The sequence below is a fragment of the Oryzias latipes genome, chromosome 6 (assembly GCF_053564925.1).
Source record: "Oryzias latipes strain Hd-rR chromosome 6, Olatipes_Hd-rR_3.1".
NCBI classification, from domain to species: domain Eukaryota; kingdom Metazoa; phylum Chordata; class Actinopteri; order Beloniformes; family Adrianichthyidae; genus Oryzias; species Oryzias latipes.
The window spans coordinates 28,888,738-28,910,578 of record NC_136242.1 but is presented as its reverse complement, the minus strand read 5'-3'; the positions used below and the strand labels follow the sequence as shown (position 1 = coordinate 28,910,578).

Here is a 21,841-nt window from a genome sequence, read left to right as displayed (position 1 = left end):
GCTCCCCTGGGTGCTACCAGAGCCCTTTGTTTCCACCCCCCCACCCCCTCACCCATTCCCTCCCTGGCTTACTCTCCTTCCACCCCTCCCCATGTCTTTCTCTGTCCTTTGTCCCTTGAAATAGCTGTCCTGCTTACTGCCTGATTGGAATTCACTTCACTCAGGGAGGTCGCAGGGGAGGGCCATTGTCAAGTGTGTGTTCATGTGTTTGTGTGTGTTTGTGTGTGCACGATTCCTTTGCAGGTGTTCAATTCACATAAATTGTTTTGTTTGTATAAAGTTGCGGAACCAGAATAAGCTCCAATTAAAGAGCTCGTTTTGTTTTTCTTGTTTTTAATTTGTAAAAACTGTTTCACCAGGAGAAACACAAAAAAACAATTTGCTGTGAAGTCGCTGTGGTTGTGTTGATGATGGACAGGGAATGTCTTGTTTAAGTAACAGCTGAGATGGAGCAACAAGAACAACCAAACTATTTGATCACAGCGTCATGGCAAACAGAAGTATGAACAACCAGAGAAAAAAAAAAAATGCCAAAAAATGCCAAAAAATGTAAAATATTCACCAAATGAGACGTTAAAATCAAGAATGTATCGCACTGTCATCTTATTTAAGTAATCTATTACCTCTTATTTTAGTTTCATTCTTAAAATATAAATAAAAAACTACATTTGAAAAAGGCTAACGTACTAAAAAATGTATTTTTGATCCTTATTTTTTACATTTTTGTTATGTTCCTGGAAATTTTCTCCGTATATGATGGTAAACCTTAAGGGGAGCCAAAATGAATCAGTTGACTGCAACTACAAAAGAATAAAATAAAAAATAAAATCATGAAGTTTCCATGACTTTAAAACAGAAAAAAGGTATATATTTATAACTCATAAAATGTTTTTTTTTAAAAAGAGGAAAAGAAAATCATTCCATCAGTGATTAAAAATAATAAGATAAACATAAAAATAGAAAAATTTTAAACATACATGCACAAATTTACATATTTGATCAAATATATTTCTACTAGGGTAGAAATAGATATTTATTAACTTTAGACTTTTTCTTTTTTCAATAGCGTTTAAAGTTGTGTCACTTTGTTTTGCAGAAAACAAAAGAACCTACACAAAAAAACACATCACAGAAAAAAACATACAAAACGACAATGGTTGCGACACACTTCAATTCAAACTGCAAGATTCAGTGGTTGGAAATAAATATTAAATGTGTTTTTAAGTAATACCAATATTTATGTCATTTCTTTATTTCTTTCAATTATGACAGCAACAAAAACAAAAGATCTTGCATAAGTTGTTTTACAAGCTAAACGAAAGGGAACAGAATAAGGAAAACTTGTTTTTCTGCCCCTTGTACATTATTTGAATAAAAGAAGTAGATTTAAGATAAAATAGACAAAAAATACGTATATAAATACATGCATGTACATACATGCACACAGATTCAAATTGTTAAAGACAAACAAAAAGATAAATATATTTCAAGATATTGTAATAAGTACAGAAAAGTACTGTATCTAAACGTACATTTCAGCAATATTAGGTTTGTTAGTCGTTTACATCACAATATTTGTTTAGAAGAAGCCTGACTGTGGGGATTTTTCCTGAGTTTCTTAGTTTTACCTGGAGTTAAGCTCAAAGGTTTTTTGAAGGTGATGTGTTATTAGGTTTCCTTAATGGATTGTTTTAAGTCGTTCCATATCTTTTTTGTTTTTGTTCTGAATTTTAACAATATCTTACATCATTTTAAACTACAACTACTTTTCTACCTTTAACAAAAAGTAATAAAAAAATAAATGTAGCTAATTCTTTGTATTCTACGCGTTTTTGCTATAGAAACATTGAAATGTACAATAATGTCATTCACGAAACAAATTTCCTCAATTCCCCTATTGTTTTTTTTTTGCTTCTGTAATTTCAGTTCAGTTGCAAAAGTTAATATTTCTGCCACAGAACTCATATTTATCAGTTTAGCTCTAAACTTTTATTTATTATCTTATTTATAGGATCTCCTGGTATCATTCAATCATAGAAGAAGCTTGGATTTTCTAAGATGAGATTCTTGTTTGCTCTGCGTTGGATGTTTCGTACGAAGACGCTGACCTCACTGAGTTTTTAGAGACGTATAAATACTTTGGGGTTTTTGTTTTGCAGAGCTCGGAGAACGTCCTGGATCTCTGCTTTTCTTCTCTGGGCGTGTGCTTCTCTGCCTTCCCAAATCCCTGTATTGGGGTTAAGAAACAAGAGAATTCCTCCTTCTTATTCCCTCTTTCCCTCTCCTTCCATCTTCCAGCTCTCCCTCCGTCTTTGTCTCCCCCCCCCCCCCCCCCCACAAGTGGGGATGTCTTGAAATATTTACCAATCTTGCTCTTCATTTTTCAAATATGATGGAAAACACACACTTCTAAATAAGTCAGGAGGAAGTCCTGCCGGGGCGTGCAGCGAGGAGAGGGGCACGCACATAAACAAGCTAACTAGACAAACAACAACAATGAAGGAAGTGAAGGAGGAGACCTCTGGATTCTCCATCTTTTCTTCATCTCTGCTCTCTTTGAGCGTCTTTGCATCCGTCCTCAGCACCCTTCCCTCCCTCTGCCTCGGTCATCGGGCACATTTTCGCAGGAATATGGGTGGTGGTATTGGGGTGGGGTGGGGGGTGGGGGGGTTCAGATTGATCCACTCCCCTCTCAGCTGCCAAGCCTCTCGGCCTGCGAGCGAGCAGATAAAACTGAAATGTTGAAGCACTTGTGTTCAGACATTTGTGCTTTGAGTGTGTTTTGTTGTGCGTGTCGGGGAGTTTGTCCTTGGAGGATGGTGTGTTTGGTGCTGGTGGGGGCGCTGACTGCTTGCTGGCTGATAAAAGGGGGGGTTCATATCAGAGACAAAAAATAATAATTAGCAGACTAAATGAAGATGAACATTATTTCATATTTATTTTTGTGCGTTTTCACAATTTCTGTCAACAGATGTTAAAACCATTGACTGTATAAGAGAACTGGACCGAGTTAGTGTGATGTCATCCATAGAAAACTGCCTACTTCTGGTTCCGACCAAATAAAGTCAATATAGTGGCCATTTTTTGTGGGACGAATGTCTCCATGTTGGAACCAGAAGCTGTCATTAACCTGTGATTGGTCTGTATCAGAGTTGTCGTATCTGTGGCAACCATCCTCATCAATCAGGAGTGAGTCTACCACTTGAAAGCAGGTTCGGAAGAATCTGTCTATCAAATGTTTGAAGTGTTCGACGTGAGCCCACCTACTTTTATTGAGGCTTCTGATTGGTCAGTTTATGAACTTTCACTACAGAAAAAAAATGAAAAAGAGAGGATTATCAAGATCATGTCAAGAAGGTAGCAAAGCAAGAAATTCTACCAATTATATTGGTCAGAGTTATTGTTATTTCCTATATAGAGTTATTGTTATTTCCTATAGAGCTATTGTTATTTCCTAATAGAAGTCAATGGGATTTTGGCTTCTTAGAGCCAGTGAATAATTCCTGTTTGGCAAGGAGAAGGGGGGGTGGGGGGTCACTGAGTCCAGTTCACCTCCAAAAATCTCTAAAAACATCTTTTTTACTACATTAATCTAGATGTCCGTCTAGATCAGTGTTTTTCAACCAGTGTGCCGCGGCACACTAGTGTGCCGTGGGAGATGGCCAAGTGTGCCGTGGGAAATTGCCCTCATTAACTGATCTAAAAACATTTCCCATCTCCAGGATTTTAGCTCTCTGTTCATCCAAACAGGCCCTGATAAAACACTGAGGAGTTAGGAATAAAAAAGATCGTAAAATACCTTTTCTTTGCGTTTATTTTATTTTATTAAAGACCTTTTGATAAGAATGACGTACCGCGATTCAGCTGCACCTTCGGCTGTATTTTGGAAAAGTCCCGTGTTGGGGGGGTTAATCACATGTCATCGGTCTGACCAATCAGAAGTGCTTAAAGTCTTCACTTTCTTGTCCCGATTTAGCTCGTAAAGTCGCTCAGTTCTAACAAAAATACCAGCTAAAGCTCGTCTTTAGCGGTGTAGCTTTCCACAGAATCCGGTATCAGACCATGGAACAAGTGAACAAAACAATGAAGCTCCGAAAACCGATCTTCGGCCGTTTTATGCACTACATTTCCCATGATGCATTGGGTTGTGAGAGTGACAGCGCAAAAGGAGATCTGTTGTTAAACGTCTTGAAACTAACGAACACACAAACTGTTTTTAAATCTTCTAACTTAACTTTTATTGCATCTTTTAGAAAAAAAACAGCTGCAGTTTCCAGCTTTTTCTGTAACAATTATCTCAAAAATGCATGTGAGATTGTGGAGGGGCTGTAGATCAATACAGACTATGAGTTTCTCCTTTTTTTTAAATTTTTGGATGCTGGTGTGCCGCGGGATTTTTTTTAAGGTTAAAGTGTGCCGTGGCTCAGAAAAGGTTGAAAAACACTGGTCTAGATGACATGCACATTCTTTTTTTCGATCAGGTTGCATGTTCGGAGCTTTAACAGATCTTTCAGGATTCGTCAGAATCTTTCCATGATTGTTGCGAATGTGTCCGGTTTTTATAAAAGGTTGCAATTTTTTTTCAGTAGTACATTTCAGCTAAAGTGCAACTTTTAACATTGTTGTGGCTTTTCAAGCCAGGAGTTTGAATCCTTGAGCCAAATTCAGATCTTTCAGGAGTTTAGTTGTGTTTTCTGCAGCTTTTCTTGTTGGTTTCTTTTTTTGTTGTTGCTTCAAATCATTTCAAGAAGTCTCTCTGTGGTAATCTAAAACCCATCTTCCTCTCTACATTCCTGATCTTCATAAAGCTCTAAAATTACATAAATATAATAAATACTTTAAATATTCATGCTTTTTGTCTAAGTATAGAATCTACATTGTTTAGGTACAAAAACAGTTTAGACAAAACAGCAACGATCGAGGCTAAATAAAAAGAACAGCTGTTGGTAAACTCTTTAGATTGAGCGTAGCTCCTCCCATGTAATTATCCTTTTTTGAAAGTAAAGATAATAAGTACTAAACTCATAAATTAATTGTTGTACTTTAAGGGTCTTTAATCTAAAAATTTAAGTGTCATTTCTTTAGATTTTTTTATTTTTCATAAGGTTCCTGTGAGTTTCCTGTAGTTTTTGTGGTTTTATGATTTTTTTTTTGCAAATGATAAAGCGTCAGCTTCAAAGTAAAAGTTGTTTTAAATCACATTTTTACAAAGTATTTACTTGGATTTGCAGAAACCAAACTCCCTAAATTGTGTCATTACAGGGCTAAAAACTGAGTGCAGTGATGCAAATGTCCCCATTTAGTTACATTTTATCAGTTTATCCATTGATTAAAGGCACTAACAGAAGTATGGGGGGGGGGGGGGGGGGGGCAGTTCCTTCTGTGAGTATTCCGACCGTCTCTCAGCATTGTGTTTTCTCAGTTTTCCTTGCACCTCTCATCTCTCTATCAAGCGCTCCTCCAACCTTCAGTTCGGTCTGTTTTTTCCCCTCATCTTTGCATAACTGCTAAAAGCCCCCCACCAGTGCTTAATTATTTATACTTTTACTAACACAATCCAAGTTAACGGTTCAAACATTAGTACAAAATAAAACTCAAGAGGCTTTGCTCTTAATTTAATTCCTCGGTTTAAATCAATTTTGGGGCATGCGTGTGCGTTTAGCGTTCTCCTGCGCGGAGGGGAGGAGGAGACGGAGGAGTCAGGCGAGACGAGGCTGGCGCAGGTGGAGGAGCAGCAATGCAGGTGTTTCTGCAAGGATGCTGGAGGAGGAGGAGGGGGGGTCTTTAAACAGGGAAATGCATCAGATGGAAAGAACTTTATTGAGTATGGAGGCAGAAGGGTGCAAAGTCTGCGTTTCAGCTGGAACAGCATCAGTTTGAAGCTTTTCTGATGCTTTAAGTGCCGTCACACTTCTGCAGCCGTGCTTCAGCTCTGCACGTCAGCTGCTCCTGACAGCTCGCACATCCGAGCTCAAACCTGTGGAGCTGCCCACCCTGCAGCAGTTTTATGTGATGCTCAGCATGTACTCCTCTGTGAAGCTTTCATTTTTACATCTTGTATATTTAGAGTGGTACATTTCTTCCGTCTTGGAGCATCTTTATTGACAGTAACTTTTGCCTTTTTTAGGCTGAAATGTTGAAATTTTTTTCCGGATTTTGACGCCGGACCGTTTTTCAGTTGCAAAATTCTATGTTTTTTTTTTAGCTCAGGGAAGACTTAAATAAACACATGTGTGTATTGTGATTAAAAACAGAAATTCTTATCACCAGTTGGACGAAAATGGAGCTTGGAAAAGGAAGTTTGGCTGCAACGGGTCTCTACTGCAGCATGGCCCTCTTCTCCATACTGTTTTGTAGTTCTCCATTTGTTTTAGTTTGTGTGTTGCACGTTCCAATTCTTTGTATTTATGCCCACTCTGTAGTTTTGTTTGGTGTAATTTTGTTTAAGCGAAGCTGGTGAACTGGCATTTTCTTTATTACTTGTTTTCTCTGTTTATGTTAGTCCAGGCAGGTTAGTGTTTGTCTGCGTTTCCCTGTTCTTTTGGTACAGGTAAGAAAACAGATTTCAGTTAGGTGGGGTTTTGTTTGTTATATTGACCTTGGTTCACCCTGAAGCCTTTTTGCTTCACTTTCAGTTATTGAGGTTTGTTAGTCATTAATTTGTAAATAAATTTGTCGTTTTTATTGGGACAATCTTTTGGTGTTTTGTTATGTTTAAACGGGCAAAAACATGAACTGTAATTTCCGGACCATAGAGTGCACCTGATTATAAGCCGCACCCATTACATTTTTAAAGGATAAAACATTTTGTACATACATAAGACGGGCCTGTCTATGAGCCGCATGTGCCCACATTGAAACATGTGTTGTAGAATGAGGATGTGTATGTGCTGAAACCGCATGGGTGTATAAGAAGGAGGAGGGAGCACGTGCAGCGGAAGTGTGTTGGGGGTGTGCGTTCATGTTTGATATACAGAGTAAAGGGTACTTGAAATAAAAGAAGGTTTCCCCAGAAGAGCTGTGAATGATTCTTTATTAACCCTCTCTGGAGGCTCTGAGGGTCTGGACGGGGAAGTGAACGCTGAAGGAAGATCCGCCTTCGGCGGAGAGGATCTCCCCTGCATTTTCCGACTACCTAAAGAAAGAGAAAAAGTAATCGCGGGAAAGGTTCAACACATGATATATTTACAAAGGAAGACGGTACACAGAAAGAGTTTTCAAAGTCTCTGCACGGCACGCACCTATGTGTAGAGGCGCGTGCTGCGCAGAGACAAGCGCTGTGCAGCGCGTGCACTGGAAGTTTTCTTCCACAACAGTGACGCACCAGTTATTGTCACTATCATATATTTATAAATGCCCATATTTACCAATGGGATATCTTCCGATATCTTTTTTTTTTTAAATGTTATTTACCATTTCTTTAGATTGACATTGTTTTTCTTTCCTTGTAATACACAACACTGACATCTTTTTACTTTCCTTTGTTTGCTCCTGCTTGGTCTTCAGAGACTCGATGTGCTTTCATACTGATGTGATCCAGCCCCAAGTCCCTTCGCAAGTCATCCCAGTGGTCAAATGAACCGGTCTTCACATTTTTTCTTACTTCCCAAGTGGACCCAATCAAAGAAATGAACTCTGGTTCACTTTGAAATCTGTCCAAACAGTACATGTAAAATGAGACTTCGGTTCCGTTTCAGCATCTTCATGTGTTAATAGAATTGTCATCTTCATAAAAGCAGAGGTAAATATCAAATACATAGATTTATGGTGTCACTAAACGTTTTAAAAAATGTTAATAAATCAATATAACTAACTTGCATTTTATGTTTCTCATATTTTATTATTTTATTGAAAATATTTCCTAAATTAGTTTTTTGCTTTGGTTTAAAATGTCTAGTTAAGACATGAAAGATAAAGCAATTTTAAAACATAAAATAATGAACCTAAACAAGTCTTAAGGAAATCTTCCTTCTAATTTTAAAAAAAGAAAAAGAGTTGGCACCATTTGGAAAGTTTATATGAAAGTTAGGCTGTTCAGAAAGTACAAACGAGGACTTCAGCACAGCAGGAAGTTTGGTGTATGTGAACATCTGCATGGAGAACTAATTTACCTTTTTTATCTCATAAAAAAGATCATTTTCGTCTTATAATCATTCACTGTTGCTCTCAGGTTGCATGCGTCTTTGTGCTTTTTTCTCGTCGAGGTGTCTCAATTTGCAGCAAAAAGTGTTGAGCTTTGTGTGTGTGCGTGGTTATTTACCCTCCTGCATTCCACAGCCACGCTCTTTCTGCCTTCTCACAGGCTCACTCAGACTCCCAGAGCTCGGCTCGACGGATGCCAGTTGTAATTACGGGACCCCCCCTCGGCCTCACCCTTGCTGAGGTCCCCCCTCCTCGCCCTGCCGACCTCTCTACCTCTTTGATCTGCTTCATGTCACCAGAACCCCCCCCCCCCCCCCCCCCCATCGACATCGTTGCTGCCATGTTGGAACTTTACTTTGAAATTCCTGCTCCTCCATCCCACTGACCCTGATGAGTCAGAAAGGATGAAGTACCGTCTGTGAACGGGAATATTTTGTGCTTGCCGTTCCTGTTTGGAACACATCCTTCATCGTGGAACACTCTGGGGTGCATCTTCATCACCAAACGCTCTGTCAGAATCTTCTCACAAGTTGTGCGTTGAGTGTAACGTGTGTTGTGTAATTCTTGACACGAACACCTGATCATTTGTCCAATGAAAGACCATTGGAGCTCTTTGTGTTATCTCCTCCTTGGTTTTCCGAGGTCGTTGTTGGTCCTCGGCTCATGTGCTTGTGTGTGTTTATGCATATTATGTCCTGGATTTGTGTGTGTTTTTGTGTGTGTGTCCCAGTGTGCGTTCTCCCTCTCTGCGCCTCCTGCCGTCTGTGCCTCTAATCCCTGAGTGTGTCAGTAATGGCAGGTCCAGGTGTTCTGCTCTGCTCGACTCCGCCCCCAGGGAGTCGTCCTCCGTGTGTGTGTGCGTGTCCGTGGGTATGTCGTTCTCTCATGGGGGGTTTAGGAGTTCTGAGTGGGGGGCTGTCCAGGATCTCACCCTCCAGAAGGGAAGGGAGGGAAAGGCAGCGCCAGGCTGGAGGTACCCGCCTCTCGCAGCTTGCTCTTAGCCATCCCTTGGGGCTCAAGAACCCCCCCGTAATGCTCTCCCCTGGGACACCACTCTCTGCCCCCCCTCCCACCCTGCTGCAGTTGAAGAGGCTTTGCAGGTTTTAAAAACCCTGCGCCGCACAACCAGACTTGGGTTGTGTTTGTGTTGTAAACAGCGAGCTCCAGCTGCCCGCATCACTTATTTATAGGCCCGGCGTTCGCGAAGGTGTGTGTTTGTGTGATGAAACATCAGGCGCATCACTTTATAGCACACACAGATTGTTTAGAATGATGAGTGCACACGTGATCCACTGTGAGGCCTCAGGTGAACCCCTAATCGCCGCTGTTCACCGTGCAGTGCATAAATCTCCAAAATACAACTCATCGCAGTCTGAACCGCTTTCTGCAAGAACGTCCAGATGCCTTCTTAAACACACGAGCGTGCATGAGCGTGCATGAGTGTGCATGAGCGTGCGCTCACTGGTCCTCAGGTGAGTGTGTTTCCAGGTTAGTGAGCGGTCCGCTCGTTCACCAAACCTCATTCTTATAAATAGATGATATCGCCGCCGGCGTGCACACAATGGGATCACAGTGTGTGTATGTGTGCTGCTCATAGCTGTAGATCTGTGTGTGTGTGTGTGTTGGCACAGTGTTGTTGTTTATCTAACACTCCTGCCTGACAGCTGGTTCTTGTTGCTGAGCGAACAAACAGCCAACAAGATGGACAGACAGAGGGAGGGTCAGGAAAGGACGCGTGGAGCTGTGATTGAGCGGCTGCCCAGGGAATCGAACCTCCAACCCTGGCGGTTCAGGTGCCTCACTTCCTGTTTTTGAGCACGTTGAAAACTGAAAGAAGACCGACATGAAAGGCTTGTTGAGAAGAAAGCTGCAGAATAAAGAGGATGGGTGAAAGAGAGAGATGTGGTAAAAGGAAGCAGATGCCAGCCCTCCTCACCACATGCTTTCATGGTGGGTGGGGGCAGGGGCATGCTTGACTCAGACACTCATAGCTACATTGCATTTATGTTCCTGTGAGAGTCTGCTTTTTATTTAGTGGAGATTGTAGTGACTAATTAGGATTACCATCCAAGTTTTTTGAAGCAGATGTGTTGTTTTTGTCAGTGTGTGATGTTTCTTCAAAGCTGGATGTGATTCCTTTTACCTTCATGACGTACTTGTTCCATCTGAAGTCTTTTACCCCCTAGAACCTCCGTGATAAACCAAACAGAGTATGACTGTAGGAAAGCAATGTTTCATCTGCTGCTGACATTTATACGTGTGCAATGTATGTACCTTTATATCACCTAAAGCTAGATGGCGCTGTGCTTTAGTTTGCCTTTACCAGCAGCAACACCGTATACTTGTGCTAATGCAGTAACCAAAGCATTCTATGTCTACAACCTGCTATTGTTTTTCAGGTTAACGCAGACTTTCTAAAGTTGTTAGCATAGACTGTATATGAGAACTGGACCGAGTGAGTGTGACGTCACCCATAGAAAATAAATCACTTCCCAAAATGAAGTCAATTCAGTTGCCTTTTTTTTTTTGCCCATATGGAGGCCGCCATGTTGGAGCTAGACGCAGTCAGTAAGCAGTGATTGGTCCGAGTTTCTATGGCAACCACTCCCTTCCCAATCAGGAGGGAGCTTGCTGGAAGGCCACACCCCTACTACTTGATAGAGGGCAACATGAAATCTGTCAAACGTTCTGATATGGGGGCCAGCATGTACCTTAAACTGTTATTGAGCCATCTGACAGACATTTTTGTTGCTCACCATGATTGCTGCTCGAAATATTTTGTTGAAATCAATGCTAAACTTGAAAGACAGCAATGCAAAATGGAACCTTCTGAAACAGAAAAATGTGTGTAGTGTTTCCACGTTCATTCAGCTTGTTTTTAAAAAAAAAGTGTGGATGGTCTAACACATACTATTCAAAAGTCATTAAAAAAAAGTTGTGAAACATTTACCACCATTTAAAAAATGTTGATTTCAAATCTACATGCTTTCATTATTCACACATCACCAAATACATGTCATGTTTTGCTTTCTATGTTTGCTTAGTTTTGCAGAATATTTGATCCAAGTCTGACAACTACCAAGTCTGAGTCAGAAATAAATGAAGGTGTAGAGGAAAAAAACAAAGTCCTTTCTGCTGATAGTCTGTTCAAACATCATGAGCATTTCTGAAGGATGGATGGATGGATGGATGGATGTCCACACGTTCAACCATCCAATCAAAGAGCTCTTTACCATCTAATAAGGAAGTGTGAGGCATTCAGCTGTCCTGGGTCCACTCTGCTTGCAGTCTGAGCTTTGTTTGTTTGTGTACGGTAAATTATTTTGTGTGGTGGGAAAAAACTTGTCATCTGCCAACCTACTATCCGCCCACCCCCATCTGTAGCCCCCTACCCCTAACCTTCTGCCCTCGCACGCACACACAGGCATGCGCTGCCCATATGGAGAGCAGTTGGCGCCCAAAAGCAGCCGGACCCATTCCCAGGGCAGGAGGTGATGCTCCCTGCAGCCAGCACCCCCCGTGTGGAAACGCACATGTTTGCACAAAGATCCTTCCATCGCAACTCCATGGCACCATTCTGTGTGTCATGTGAGCTACATCCTGTGCGTGTTTTGTTTGTTTTCTGTCGGACACGAGAAGACGATGGTGAAACTTGGATGTTCCTCCGTTTGCGTTCTCTCCATCTGCTGCACAATAAATTGCCGTTTTTTAGAAGGAGAGCTCAACAGGTAGTTTTAACCAAACAATGTGACTTGCCAGAGAAGCTGCCCTACTGTGCGTTGTCATTATTCATGGCGACCAATAAGCTGTGCTTAGCTAGCTGGTTGCCATGTCAACTCATGGTAATCACTCAGCCAGGTGGGGATCTTTCTTCAGTTCTGCTGTCTGCCTGTTTCAATGCTTTATTTGCAATATTTAGAAACATTCGGGTTATTCGAACTCAGTGAAACCAGTGATTGGCTCATTACCTTCACTGTCAAAGCCCGAGTTTGTCTCCGTCTGCAATTTTACATCAAAATTAAGTAATCAGTGAAGGACGGCCCCACTGTAGCTGTGCAGAAAATCAAAAACACGGATTGTAATCTAACTGTAGAGGTTTAATCTTTGAATGGTTTTCAGCATGGAGCTTCAGGTACAAGCCTCCGTAACTCCAGGCTCCCGGATTCTTTGCGGAAAATTGAAGCTGGACAAAAAGCTTTTTATCATTTCAAATCTGATTGTGTTTGCATGTGTGCGAAACTGTGAAAGCCAGAATGAAGCCAAGGGTGGAAGTTGTTTTTCTGCCCCCTGTGGTGAGTCTGGGGCTGCATGCGTGCACGCCTGGGGCAGCCCGGGGCCATCGGAGGGGGCCTAGGGAGCGGCGGAAGGAGGGATGAAGCAAAAGACTAATGGAAGGATAGAGGGTCAGCAGGGGTCTTTGGGGAAAGGTGCCGGTCTGGGCTGACGGCCAAGCAGAAGGGTGGAGAGGAGGACGGACGAACACGGGAGGGGGGGAGTGAACGGTGCAGGAAGAAAAAGAGGGAGCAGAGAAGGAGGACTAAAAACATGAGCGAGTAAACACCGAGATGAGAATACTTGTTTTTCTTTAATTGCCACTCAACACATCACTTTGTGAGATTCTACATTTACAATGTAAATTGAAAAGTTGCTGTAGGTAGAAGGCAGATCCGGCTGTTGCAGCAGCAGCAGCAGCTGCAGCTCTGGGACCTGCGAGCCTTTTGCTGCAACCAGCTGAGCTCCTTTGATTCAAACATCAAAAGAGAGAATGAACGACATGCTTAGATTGTGTTTCCGTCTATGGCGTTTAGCAGCAGAACAAACTAAGTGAAGCGCTGTTTATTTCACCAGCAGGGTTTTCCTTACTGCTCGGAAAGCAGTTCCTTTTAGAGATGTCTTTGTCCCGTTATTATAATGTATTCATTTAATTTCCCTCTGTGTGACTGTCATAACAAGCTGAGTTTAGATGGGGGGGAAGAAAATGGGGCGGCAGAAACAAAGAGATAAATCGATCAGCGTGTGCGTCTCTTCATTAGAGTGTTGCAGTAGGAGGGAGTCCTCCACATGTTGCCTCGCTGTCTGGCCTATTAGAGACGCACACGGGGAGTGGATGTGTGCGTGGATGTGTGAGTTTGTCTGTCTGTGTGTGCGTGTGTGTGAGGGTGGGGGGTTCAGGTAGACTCAGGCGGTCCATTTAGTTCCTTTTTGGTCTTTCCCATTTTTTGTTTTGGACTCCTGGGCTCTCCAACTCTTTCATCCTTCCGTGCTTTCCTTCTCTTTTGGAGTTCAGAGTCTCTCCATCTGGAACGCCCCCCTCCCCCCCTCCCCTCGACCTCCTAGGTCCCGTCCAGGCTGAGACACGGGGGTGAAGGCCAACGCCGGTAGGGGAGAAACTGCTAAAGCGATGCAGGGAGAGATGTCAATGCCATAATGAGTAACAACATGAAAGGTGACGGAGGGAGGGAGTGAAGGAGAGATGAAGAGTAGAGGGACTGCTGAGGACAGGGGGAGGGACGAAGAATGGAGGGAAAGGAGAAATCTGCGGGGTCTGGGTCCCGGGGTTTCATTTTTGTTTGCCAAAGAAGAACAGAAAAAGAGGAGATGGGAAGATGAACAACACGTTGAAGTATCTGCTGTCTCCTCTCATCCCTCGACCATCCGTCCGCCTCATCTCCTCTTCTCCTGAGGACCCTTCTATAATTTAACTTTTCATTGAAATTTTCTTCGCCCCCCCCTCTTGTCCTTCTCTTTCTCCCAGTTTGCCATCCAGCCTTGTCTTGCCCAGTCCCCTCGTGACCGGCTGACAAAGGCGCCGTTAAAAAGCCGTGTGATCCTCCATTTTAGCGCCAGCCACGCTAGTCAGAGGATTAGGGCTCTTTAATGACGCTAATCTCTCCTCCCCTTCTTTCTCAGCAACCCCTACCCCCCGTCAAAAAGTGATTTTCCCTCTTGTTCTGGACAAATCTGCTCTTCCCCACTTCAGAGGTATTACCACTTAACAGAGTCGCACCGACTCTGTAACGATCCACATGAGTCCAGATCGCTGCAAACAAACGCTCGCCTTCTTCTTTTCCCAGGTCACCATCTCTTACAGCTTTTCGAGCATCTCTCTAAAAGTTTGTCATCCTTGGCGTTGGTCTGCTCGCACATCTGAATGTTCTAGTCTTTTTGCATTGTGTTGTTTGGGCAATAGGAGGCACTGTGTCCTCTTTGTATCTGTTTGGTCTTAATCAACGGGGCCATCGTCTTTTGTGCGCCCATGGAAAAAAGCAAAGGTCTTAGCTGTAGCATCTGGTATACAAGAAATAAAGAAATGTATTTATTTGTATTTTAAAAATCGACATGTCAACAATGATGTGAACACATTTGTACTTTTTAAGTAATCGATAACTTCATTGTTTCTCTAAACTGTCTGTCAAACAGACACACTAGTGTTGTATAAATACCAATGTTTTATTTCAATTACTTTTGTTTTTTGAATTATCACTAAAACCCTGTCTGTTGTTTCCCAATTATGGGGGGGGCCGTAAATACTCCTAGAAAAGGTTGGCTTATCTGTTTTGTTAATCGGATGTTGCCATGTCAACAAACTTTTCGGTAAACGTTTCGGCCTGGTGGCCTTCATCAAAGCGTGAAAAAAATGGAGGTCATGTCATTTGTGCACATGAATGGACTGGTGATTGGTTTAAAAGGTGACATGGTGTTTGGCTCTCAGGGGTCCCATTTGTCCTCCCTCAGCAATGTTTGCTGCTCCGAAATGTTGATTGTTGAAGTACATTGCAGTTTTTTTTGGCACGGTCATCATGTCATTTCGATTCAGCAGCTGGAAACGTTGCTCTATTGAGGATTTACCTTTGTGTACGGGGGGTCGTCGCCTCATGCATTTGTGGCCGATTTCCACACAAGACCATAAGAAACACATCACTGCTACTGCCATGAAACTTTCCTTTCTGTGCTCAAACGTATTTGTATCCAGTCATCTATCTGTCCGTCCATCCATCCATCCATCCATCCATCCATCCATCCATCCATCCATCCATCCATCCATCCATCCATCCATCCATCCATCCATCCATCCATCCATCCATCCATCCATCCATCCATTCATTTTTTTGGTCCATTCCTGCATCAATACACCCGTTTATTCATCCATCCATCCATCCATTAGCCCAGTTGTGCATCAATTCATCAATCCATTCATCCTTCTATCTATTCAACCATCTTTGCATCCATTCCTCTATTTGCCCATTCCTGCATCCATCTATCTAACCTATCATCCATCCCTGCATCCATCTATTTGTCTTTTGCTCTTGGGAGGATTTCCCCATCTTGGGACTTACAAACTCGTACATGGCAGAGGTATTCCCATTGTCCATGCCAGCTACTTATAGTGCTCCGTGTTGGCCCTGGCTTCTTGCATCTTAGTCCTGCTTTTAGGTGCTATATTGTCTTGGGCATCATTGCATAGTCTATAACTGAACTGGAGTGGTAAATCTCAGCCTCTATTGATCTAGTACCTGACCTGTTCCTGTAGTAGAGCCATGATCAATGCCTTCTTCAGGTCAGCAAGGTGGTAAGATTTTCTCATATAAAAGAAAGTTATATCGTCTCTGCCACTGGAACACATCATGCAGAGCTTTTTCTTCTAACAGTGGTTCATCCTCTTCCTCTTCTACTCATTTGTTTTCAGCTGGCTGACGTGTTACTGCGTTCCGACTTCCTAATGTATTTGATGGATCTTTGTAGTTTCATCCTGCAGGATTGGTATGACAGGCCTTCTTACAATGATCAGAGATGAATTTCTAATGAACTACTGCCGCTCTGCAGAAACTATGTCCTAGAAAATGACAGTTTTTAAAATTTTGGCTGAACACAACATAATCCTAATTAAAAGACCACTGGGAACGCATTTAAAACAGATCAAAAGATGATCAGAGTGGGACTTTAAGGTACAGTTAGGCAGACTTTAGGGAAAACTTTCATGTTAACAAATAAAAAGTCATTGGTGAAACAGGAGAATTTAAAGCCATCTAAATATGTGTACTATCTACAGCAGACAATGAGGTGATGCTGCAACTTTAGTGACTTCAGTTTTTTACAGATACTGCAAAAAAATTGGTGAGAAAACTGCAAATGTTCAAAATTATTGGTAACATAATAAGAAAGACAGATACGATAAAGGAAGAAATGGTGGAATTGAAAAGATGTAAAAATATCTTTTTTTTGTATTTTAGAGAACAGAGACGTTTCTAATTGAGTTTGAATTTCTTTTTAACCATATAGTGATCTGCAAAAAAAGAATTGTGGGAAATGTATTTGCCTATGTGTTTTTGATGGTCTAAAAAATATGATTATTAATCATTTTGTTTGTATAATATTTAAACTTTTTTCCCTGTGATTTTGTAATGATTTTTTTCCTAAAAGAATCAGCTGAACAAACTTCTTCTGGCAGCAGTAATTCCCTATTTTTGCTGCTTCAGCTCCTGCCTCTCTGCTCCTTATGTGTCCTTAAGCCTTCTTTAAAAGAAACCGTCTTGGAGTTGAATTAAAATTCACTGCGTTGACAGTTTTTTTTAATTTTTTTTTTACCCCCTCGCCTGCTGACTTCTATTTGCTTGTCGCTGTGCCCACGTTTTCCCTGCGTTCGATTCATCACAGGAATCTGCTTCCTCCCCCTCTCGGCACAAACACAGAAGACAAGGCAGTTGAAGTTGTAGGAGTTGGTGGAGTTGATGTGTACTTTGTTTCTAAAATTACCAGGAGAAGTGCCTGTGCAGCAGGTTTGTGCACGTGTGTGTGTTGGGGCTGCAGAAAAGTTCTGCTCCTAATGAGTCATGGCACGAGCCACAGCTGACATTTCCCTCTCTGTCCTTTCACTCCACTTACCTCATTTTCTCTCTTTGATTTGTCGCTGGGCGAGGTGATGAATCTATCTGATAAAAGTAAAGGAAAACAGCCTCGCCTCTCCTCCTCTCTCTTTTATTTTTTTCAGAGCGCACAAAGAGAAACAGAACAATATCAAGCATTATTCAGCCTCCTCTTTTGTCGCCTCAAATCCATTCTGAAGTGTCTATTAAAGGAGTCGTGGCCTTTTTGTCGCTTCTGTTCAAGACTACACGGGAGGGAGAAAAAGGGAGAGGAAATGGGGAAAAGAGCAATGCATAATCTCCTATGTACGACAGATAAAGGGAGCGAATATCGCCATCTTTCCGCTCTGCTCTCCTAATCGCTTTTCCGACGTTTCAATCTGCCAAGGCTCTAATGAAAATATGATGAGGCGGATCTGTGGTCCTCTGGGACGGATGGAGGGATGGGAGATGAGGGGAGGGATGGAGGGAGGATGAAGGGAGAGAAAATACTCTGTCCTTATTTCTGGGCTCCATTGGGGATTCATAGTTCTTGGAGCTTTCTATTTAGACGTTACCACTGCCAGAGTCTCTTTCCTCTGTTTCATTCTCTCTTCATCTCTGCCATCCTGGTTTCTCTTCTCTGTGAATGTTCGAAACTAAGATGAATGCGTTTATTTTTTGTTTATATCTTCCTTTTTACTCATTCTAACTCCCCCAGGGTGCCTCCAATGCTTTTTGCCTTCCATGAAAGATGAAACGTATTCTTAATCACTCCAATCCTCTCTTCTTTACCCCCCGTTTCCCAACTCTGCTCACCTGTTCCTTCATTTGCAATCCTGCAGCTGTGCGTTGAAGCTGTCTGTGTTTGTTCTTGACGCCGGATGAGCTGAAAGCTCTCGTCTCTCTTCAGATGGGGACGATGACCCCACGGGCCTGTCCTGGGTGCCCTCCTCACCCTCCAGTAAAGACGTGGCGTCACCCTCACAGATGCCAGACGGCTGCTGTGACCTTGGCACAGCCACTGGCGGCGAGGAGGAAGGAGGCGCCGGTCTGCCGTACCCCTGCCAGTTCTGTGACAAGTCCTTCAGGTATTTTCCTGCTGCGTCTTCATGTTCCACTCGTGAATCTGCACTTCTTTGAGTTATACTCAACATTATATATAACAGTAAGGCAACAGAATGAGGTGAGTACATTTGTCACGGAACTCTCTGGGGATTTAGACCCATTTTAAGAGTCTTCATTATTATTCTCAATATTACTTATTCTTTCCGGCTGTTCTCTCAGTTACTTGTACTTTTAACTTTGTTTAAATGTGTGATTGCTGTGTTTCAGGAAGTATCCCACAGTTTTTCATTGTTTAATCATTTTAAGGCTATATTTTGCTGCATATTCTCTAGTTTTAGTATTTTATTTTATTTTATAGGAACCTACTTCCTAACAAAGAAATCCCTGCTGATGTACCGCAAGGCTCAATACTAGGACTACTACTTTTATTTCATTTCTGTTGTTTTCAGTTTTTGGCTGGTAAAGCATCTTTTTCTCTTATATTCCGTTTGAAGGCAGTCAGCTAATATAATTAAACCCACAATAATTTTGCAAAAACTTATTTTAGAATATTACTGAAAATATTCAGTAAAATTATTTCTTCGTGCATCTCTAAAATTTGTTGATAAGAGAAATGTCTTCTCTTGAAATGTTACAAAAAAACGATTAAATATGATCATATCCTTAGTTCAATTCCCTGAAAACGTTTCACTTTTTTACTGTATTGGACACTTTGTTGGACGTTGTGAGGATCGGCCGTGAACATGCTGTCAGAACAGCTAGTCATCATTATTTTTTGGCTTCTGAATCTCTGCCTCCTTTTTCTCTCTCTTCAGCCGCCTGAGTTACCTGAAGCGACACGAGCAGATCCACAGCGACAAGCTGCCTTTCAAGTGTACCTTCTGCAGCCGCCTCTTTAAACACAAGAGGAGCCGAGACCGGCACGTGAAGCTTCACACAGGTATGAAGCCAGCATCTCAAACGCAAACTGGAAAAGTCAAATAAAAAACCTTCTTATTTGGTAAGCAGGGTGTTAAATTATTGCTAATATCAAAGAGATTTTCAAAATAAGTGCTGACAGACATGAATATACAAAGTTTAAAACTTCTTTGTTTTTCTCTTTCAAAATATTTTATAAAATCCTATCTAAATATGAGTTATTGTGTATCACTGATGCTTTAAGCATCTTTGTGACAGGTTGGCTTTAAGATTCACACAAACCGCACAAAGCCGACATATTAGAGACTCCCTCCGATGAAAATTATTTTTAACGTTTTAACATGATGATGCACGAGAAAATTAAGCTTCGAATTGCATTTGTGAGTATTCCTTTATTTAAATTGTTGTGAATCAGGAAATGATGAAAAAAATGCTTTTTGAAAAAGAGCTTATTTGTGACGTAGAAAAAAATACTGTCTTCAGGCCACAGGCTCCCAGCTACGCTCCATACTGATGCATCCACTTGTAGACGACTAGATCCACGTACGTCTTTGTTTTCCTCGTCAGAGCTGCTTTTTGGCTCAAAACTGTATAACTGGATAGCTCCAATATTGCTCGCCATTTTTGTTGCACCAGTAAGGTTAGATTGGGGGTGTGAGGGGCTATAAGCTAGCGGGAGTGAGTGTAAACATCTCAGTTATGGGGAATGGGAAGTGGAGGTGGGGTTACTCTGCACCAACAGTTCCACCCACCAATCATAGGTGAATTTCTACTGAACTACTGCAGAAACTATGTCTTTGAAAATTACATGAGTTTTTACATTTTGGTTATAAATAACATAATTTTAATCAAAAGACCACTGGGAATGCTTTTGAAATAGATGAAAAGATGATTGAGGTGGATTTTAAAGATTTGTTTTTGCTCTCATAAATCAGCCATCTTTGTTGTTTATCTAATTATCAGCGAAAAATATCATATTAGCCAAAACGAATGCAATTATTCATTTGAATGCTAACCTGCTGTCGTTTCTCTCCAAACCTTCCATGCTGCAGGAGATAAGAAATACAGTTGCCAGGAGTGTGAAGCTGCTTTTTCTCGCTCCGATCACCTAAAGATTCATCTTAAGACCCATAGGTATCTCCTTCAAAACTTATAGTTGGAAACCGTTCATGAATTTGTTTTGGTTATTTTCTTTAAATGCGTTTCCGCCATCCTTACATTCATTTAGCTCCAGCAAACCGTTTAAGTGCACCGTGTGCAAACGTGGCTTCTCCTCAACCTCATCCCTGCAGAGCCACATGCAGGTCAGCACCTTTCACTCCCTCTGTCGCTCAGGTACTTGTGAAAATAAACTGCAGTTTCTTTTTGACGCGAGTTGACAGTTTGGTATGTGTGCTTCTCTTTAAGGCTCACAGTAAAAACAGAGAGCACCTAGCGCTGAGGAGCGAGAGGGAAGGAGGGAAGAAAGGAGGGGAGGCTGACCTGGACCAGGACCTCTACATGTGCGATTACTGCGAGGAGACGTTCAGCCAGACGGACGAGTTAGAAAAACACGTCTTAACCAGGCACCCGCAGCTGTCTGACCGCGCCGACCTGCAATGCATCCACTGTCCGGAGATCTTCCTGGACGAGGCCTCGCTGCTCACGCACATCGAAACGCAGCACGCCAACCGCAAACACAAGTACAGTTGAGCTGCGCTTTGCAAAGGCTCCGAACCGCAGCTTTCCATTAATCTGGAATGCTGCAGCCAACACGACATTTTAGAAGTGTTTTCTGTGTCCTCAGATGCCCCGTCTGCTCAGAACAGTTCCCCTCTGTGGAGGACGTCTACTGCCACCTAGACAGTCACCGTCAGCCCGATTCCTCCATCCACAGCGCTGCCAGTCCTGACCCGGCTCTTGGCAGCGTGGCTTCCATGAGCTCAGCCACTCCGGACTCCAGCGCCAGTCTGGAAAGAGGCTCCACGCCGGACTCTACCTTAAAACACAGCCAGGGTAGTGAACGCGGTCGCAGAAGAGGCACCGACAGCGTGGAGGACATGGGGATAAGCCTGGGCCATCAAGGTAGAGGTAAGTTGTTCCGCCCACAAGTAAAATAACCCCCACACGTACAGGATCTTTGCTAAAAAAAGTACTCTTAACAGCAGGAAGTTGGGGCAAAGTGACGTACTCTTGCCCCTATTGCTCAAAGAGAGACTTCCACAGTCTCGCTGTGCTGGAGATTCACTTGAAGACCATCCATGCTGATAAGCCACAGCAGAGCCACACGTGTCAGCTCTGCCTGGAAACTCTGCCCACACTCTACAACCTCAACGAGCACGTGCGCAAAGCCCACCGCGCCAGCGGAGGGAGCGCAGGCGCCGCGGCGGCAGCTTTCCCCCTGATGCAGTTTAGCAACGTCACAGCTTTCCACTGCAACTACTGCCCAGACATGTTCGGGGACATCAACTCTCTGCAAGAGCACATCAGGGTGTCCCACTGCCTAACGGGTGGGATTATGGCAGGATCCACCACTCTAGGTCAGCCCACAACCTTTTTTTCAAGTCTTATTAGGCTGGATTTACTAATATACTTAGATTAAACTGTTTCTGTAAAAGAAATGTAAAGATAGGGGTATTTTACTCTAAGAAAATTTACTATTTATTCAAAAAGATGAACTTGCTTGCTGGTTTCTCTTGTGGTATGCCACAGGGCTCTGTGTTTGTACTTGCCTTCTTTTTTTATCTATCTCCATTCTTCCTTATTATTTTCTGGTAAAGTTTCCTAACTTTATTCTGACTGTTAAAAAAATGGAAGGAAACGCTGTGGCGAATACTTTGAGACTAATACTTTTAGGAGGCACTGCAGGCATTAAAGGTAGAAAATGTACA

At 42.4% G+C, this 21,841-nt stretch overlaps 1 protein-coding gene across 11 annotated transcripts in view; it reads left to right on the top strand.

The window, feature by feature from the left end:
* The window catches only part of znf423 (zinc finger protein 423), a 171,561-nt gene that overhangs the window by 56,952 nt on the left and 92,768 nt on the right, over positions 1-21,841 (top strand). For 7 of the 11 annotated variants that reach the window (XM_023955982.2, XM_023955976.2, XM_078948942.1 and 4 more), the window contains 7 exons: positions 17,899-18,076; positions 18,869-18,993; positions 20,024-20,105; positions 20,200-20,275; positions 20,379-20,653; positions 20,758-21,041; positions 21,116-21,490. In XM_023955982.2, coding sequence (XP_023811750.1) covers positions 17,899-18,076; positions 18,869-18,993; positions 20,024-20,105; positions 20,200-20,275; positions 20,379-20,653; positions 20,758-21,041; positions 21,116-21,490 — 1,395 coding nt within the window. The remainder of the gene's footprint in view (positions 1-17,898; positions 18,077-18,868; positions 18,994-20,023; positions 20,106-20,199; positions 20,276-20,378; positions 20,654-20,757; positions 21,042-21,115; positions 21,491-21,841) is intronic. The other 4 variants (XM_078948943.1, XM_023955979.2, XM_078948944.1 and 1 more) reach the window with 1 other exon arrangement.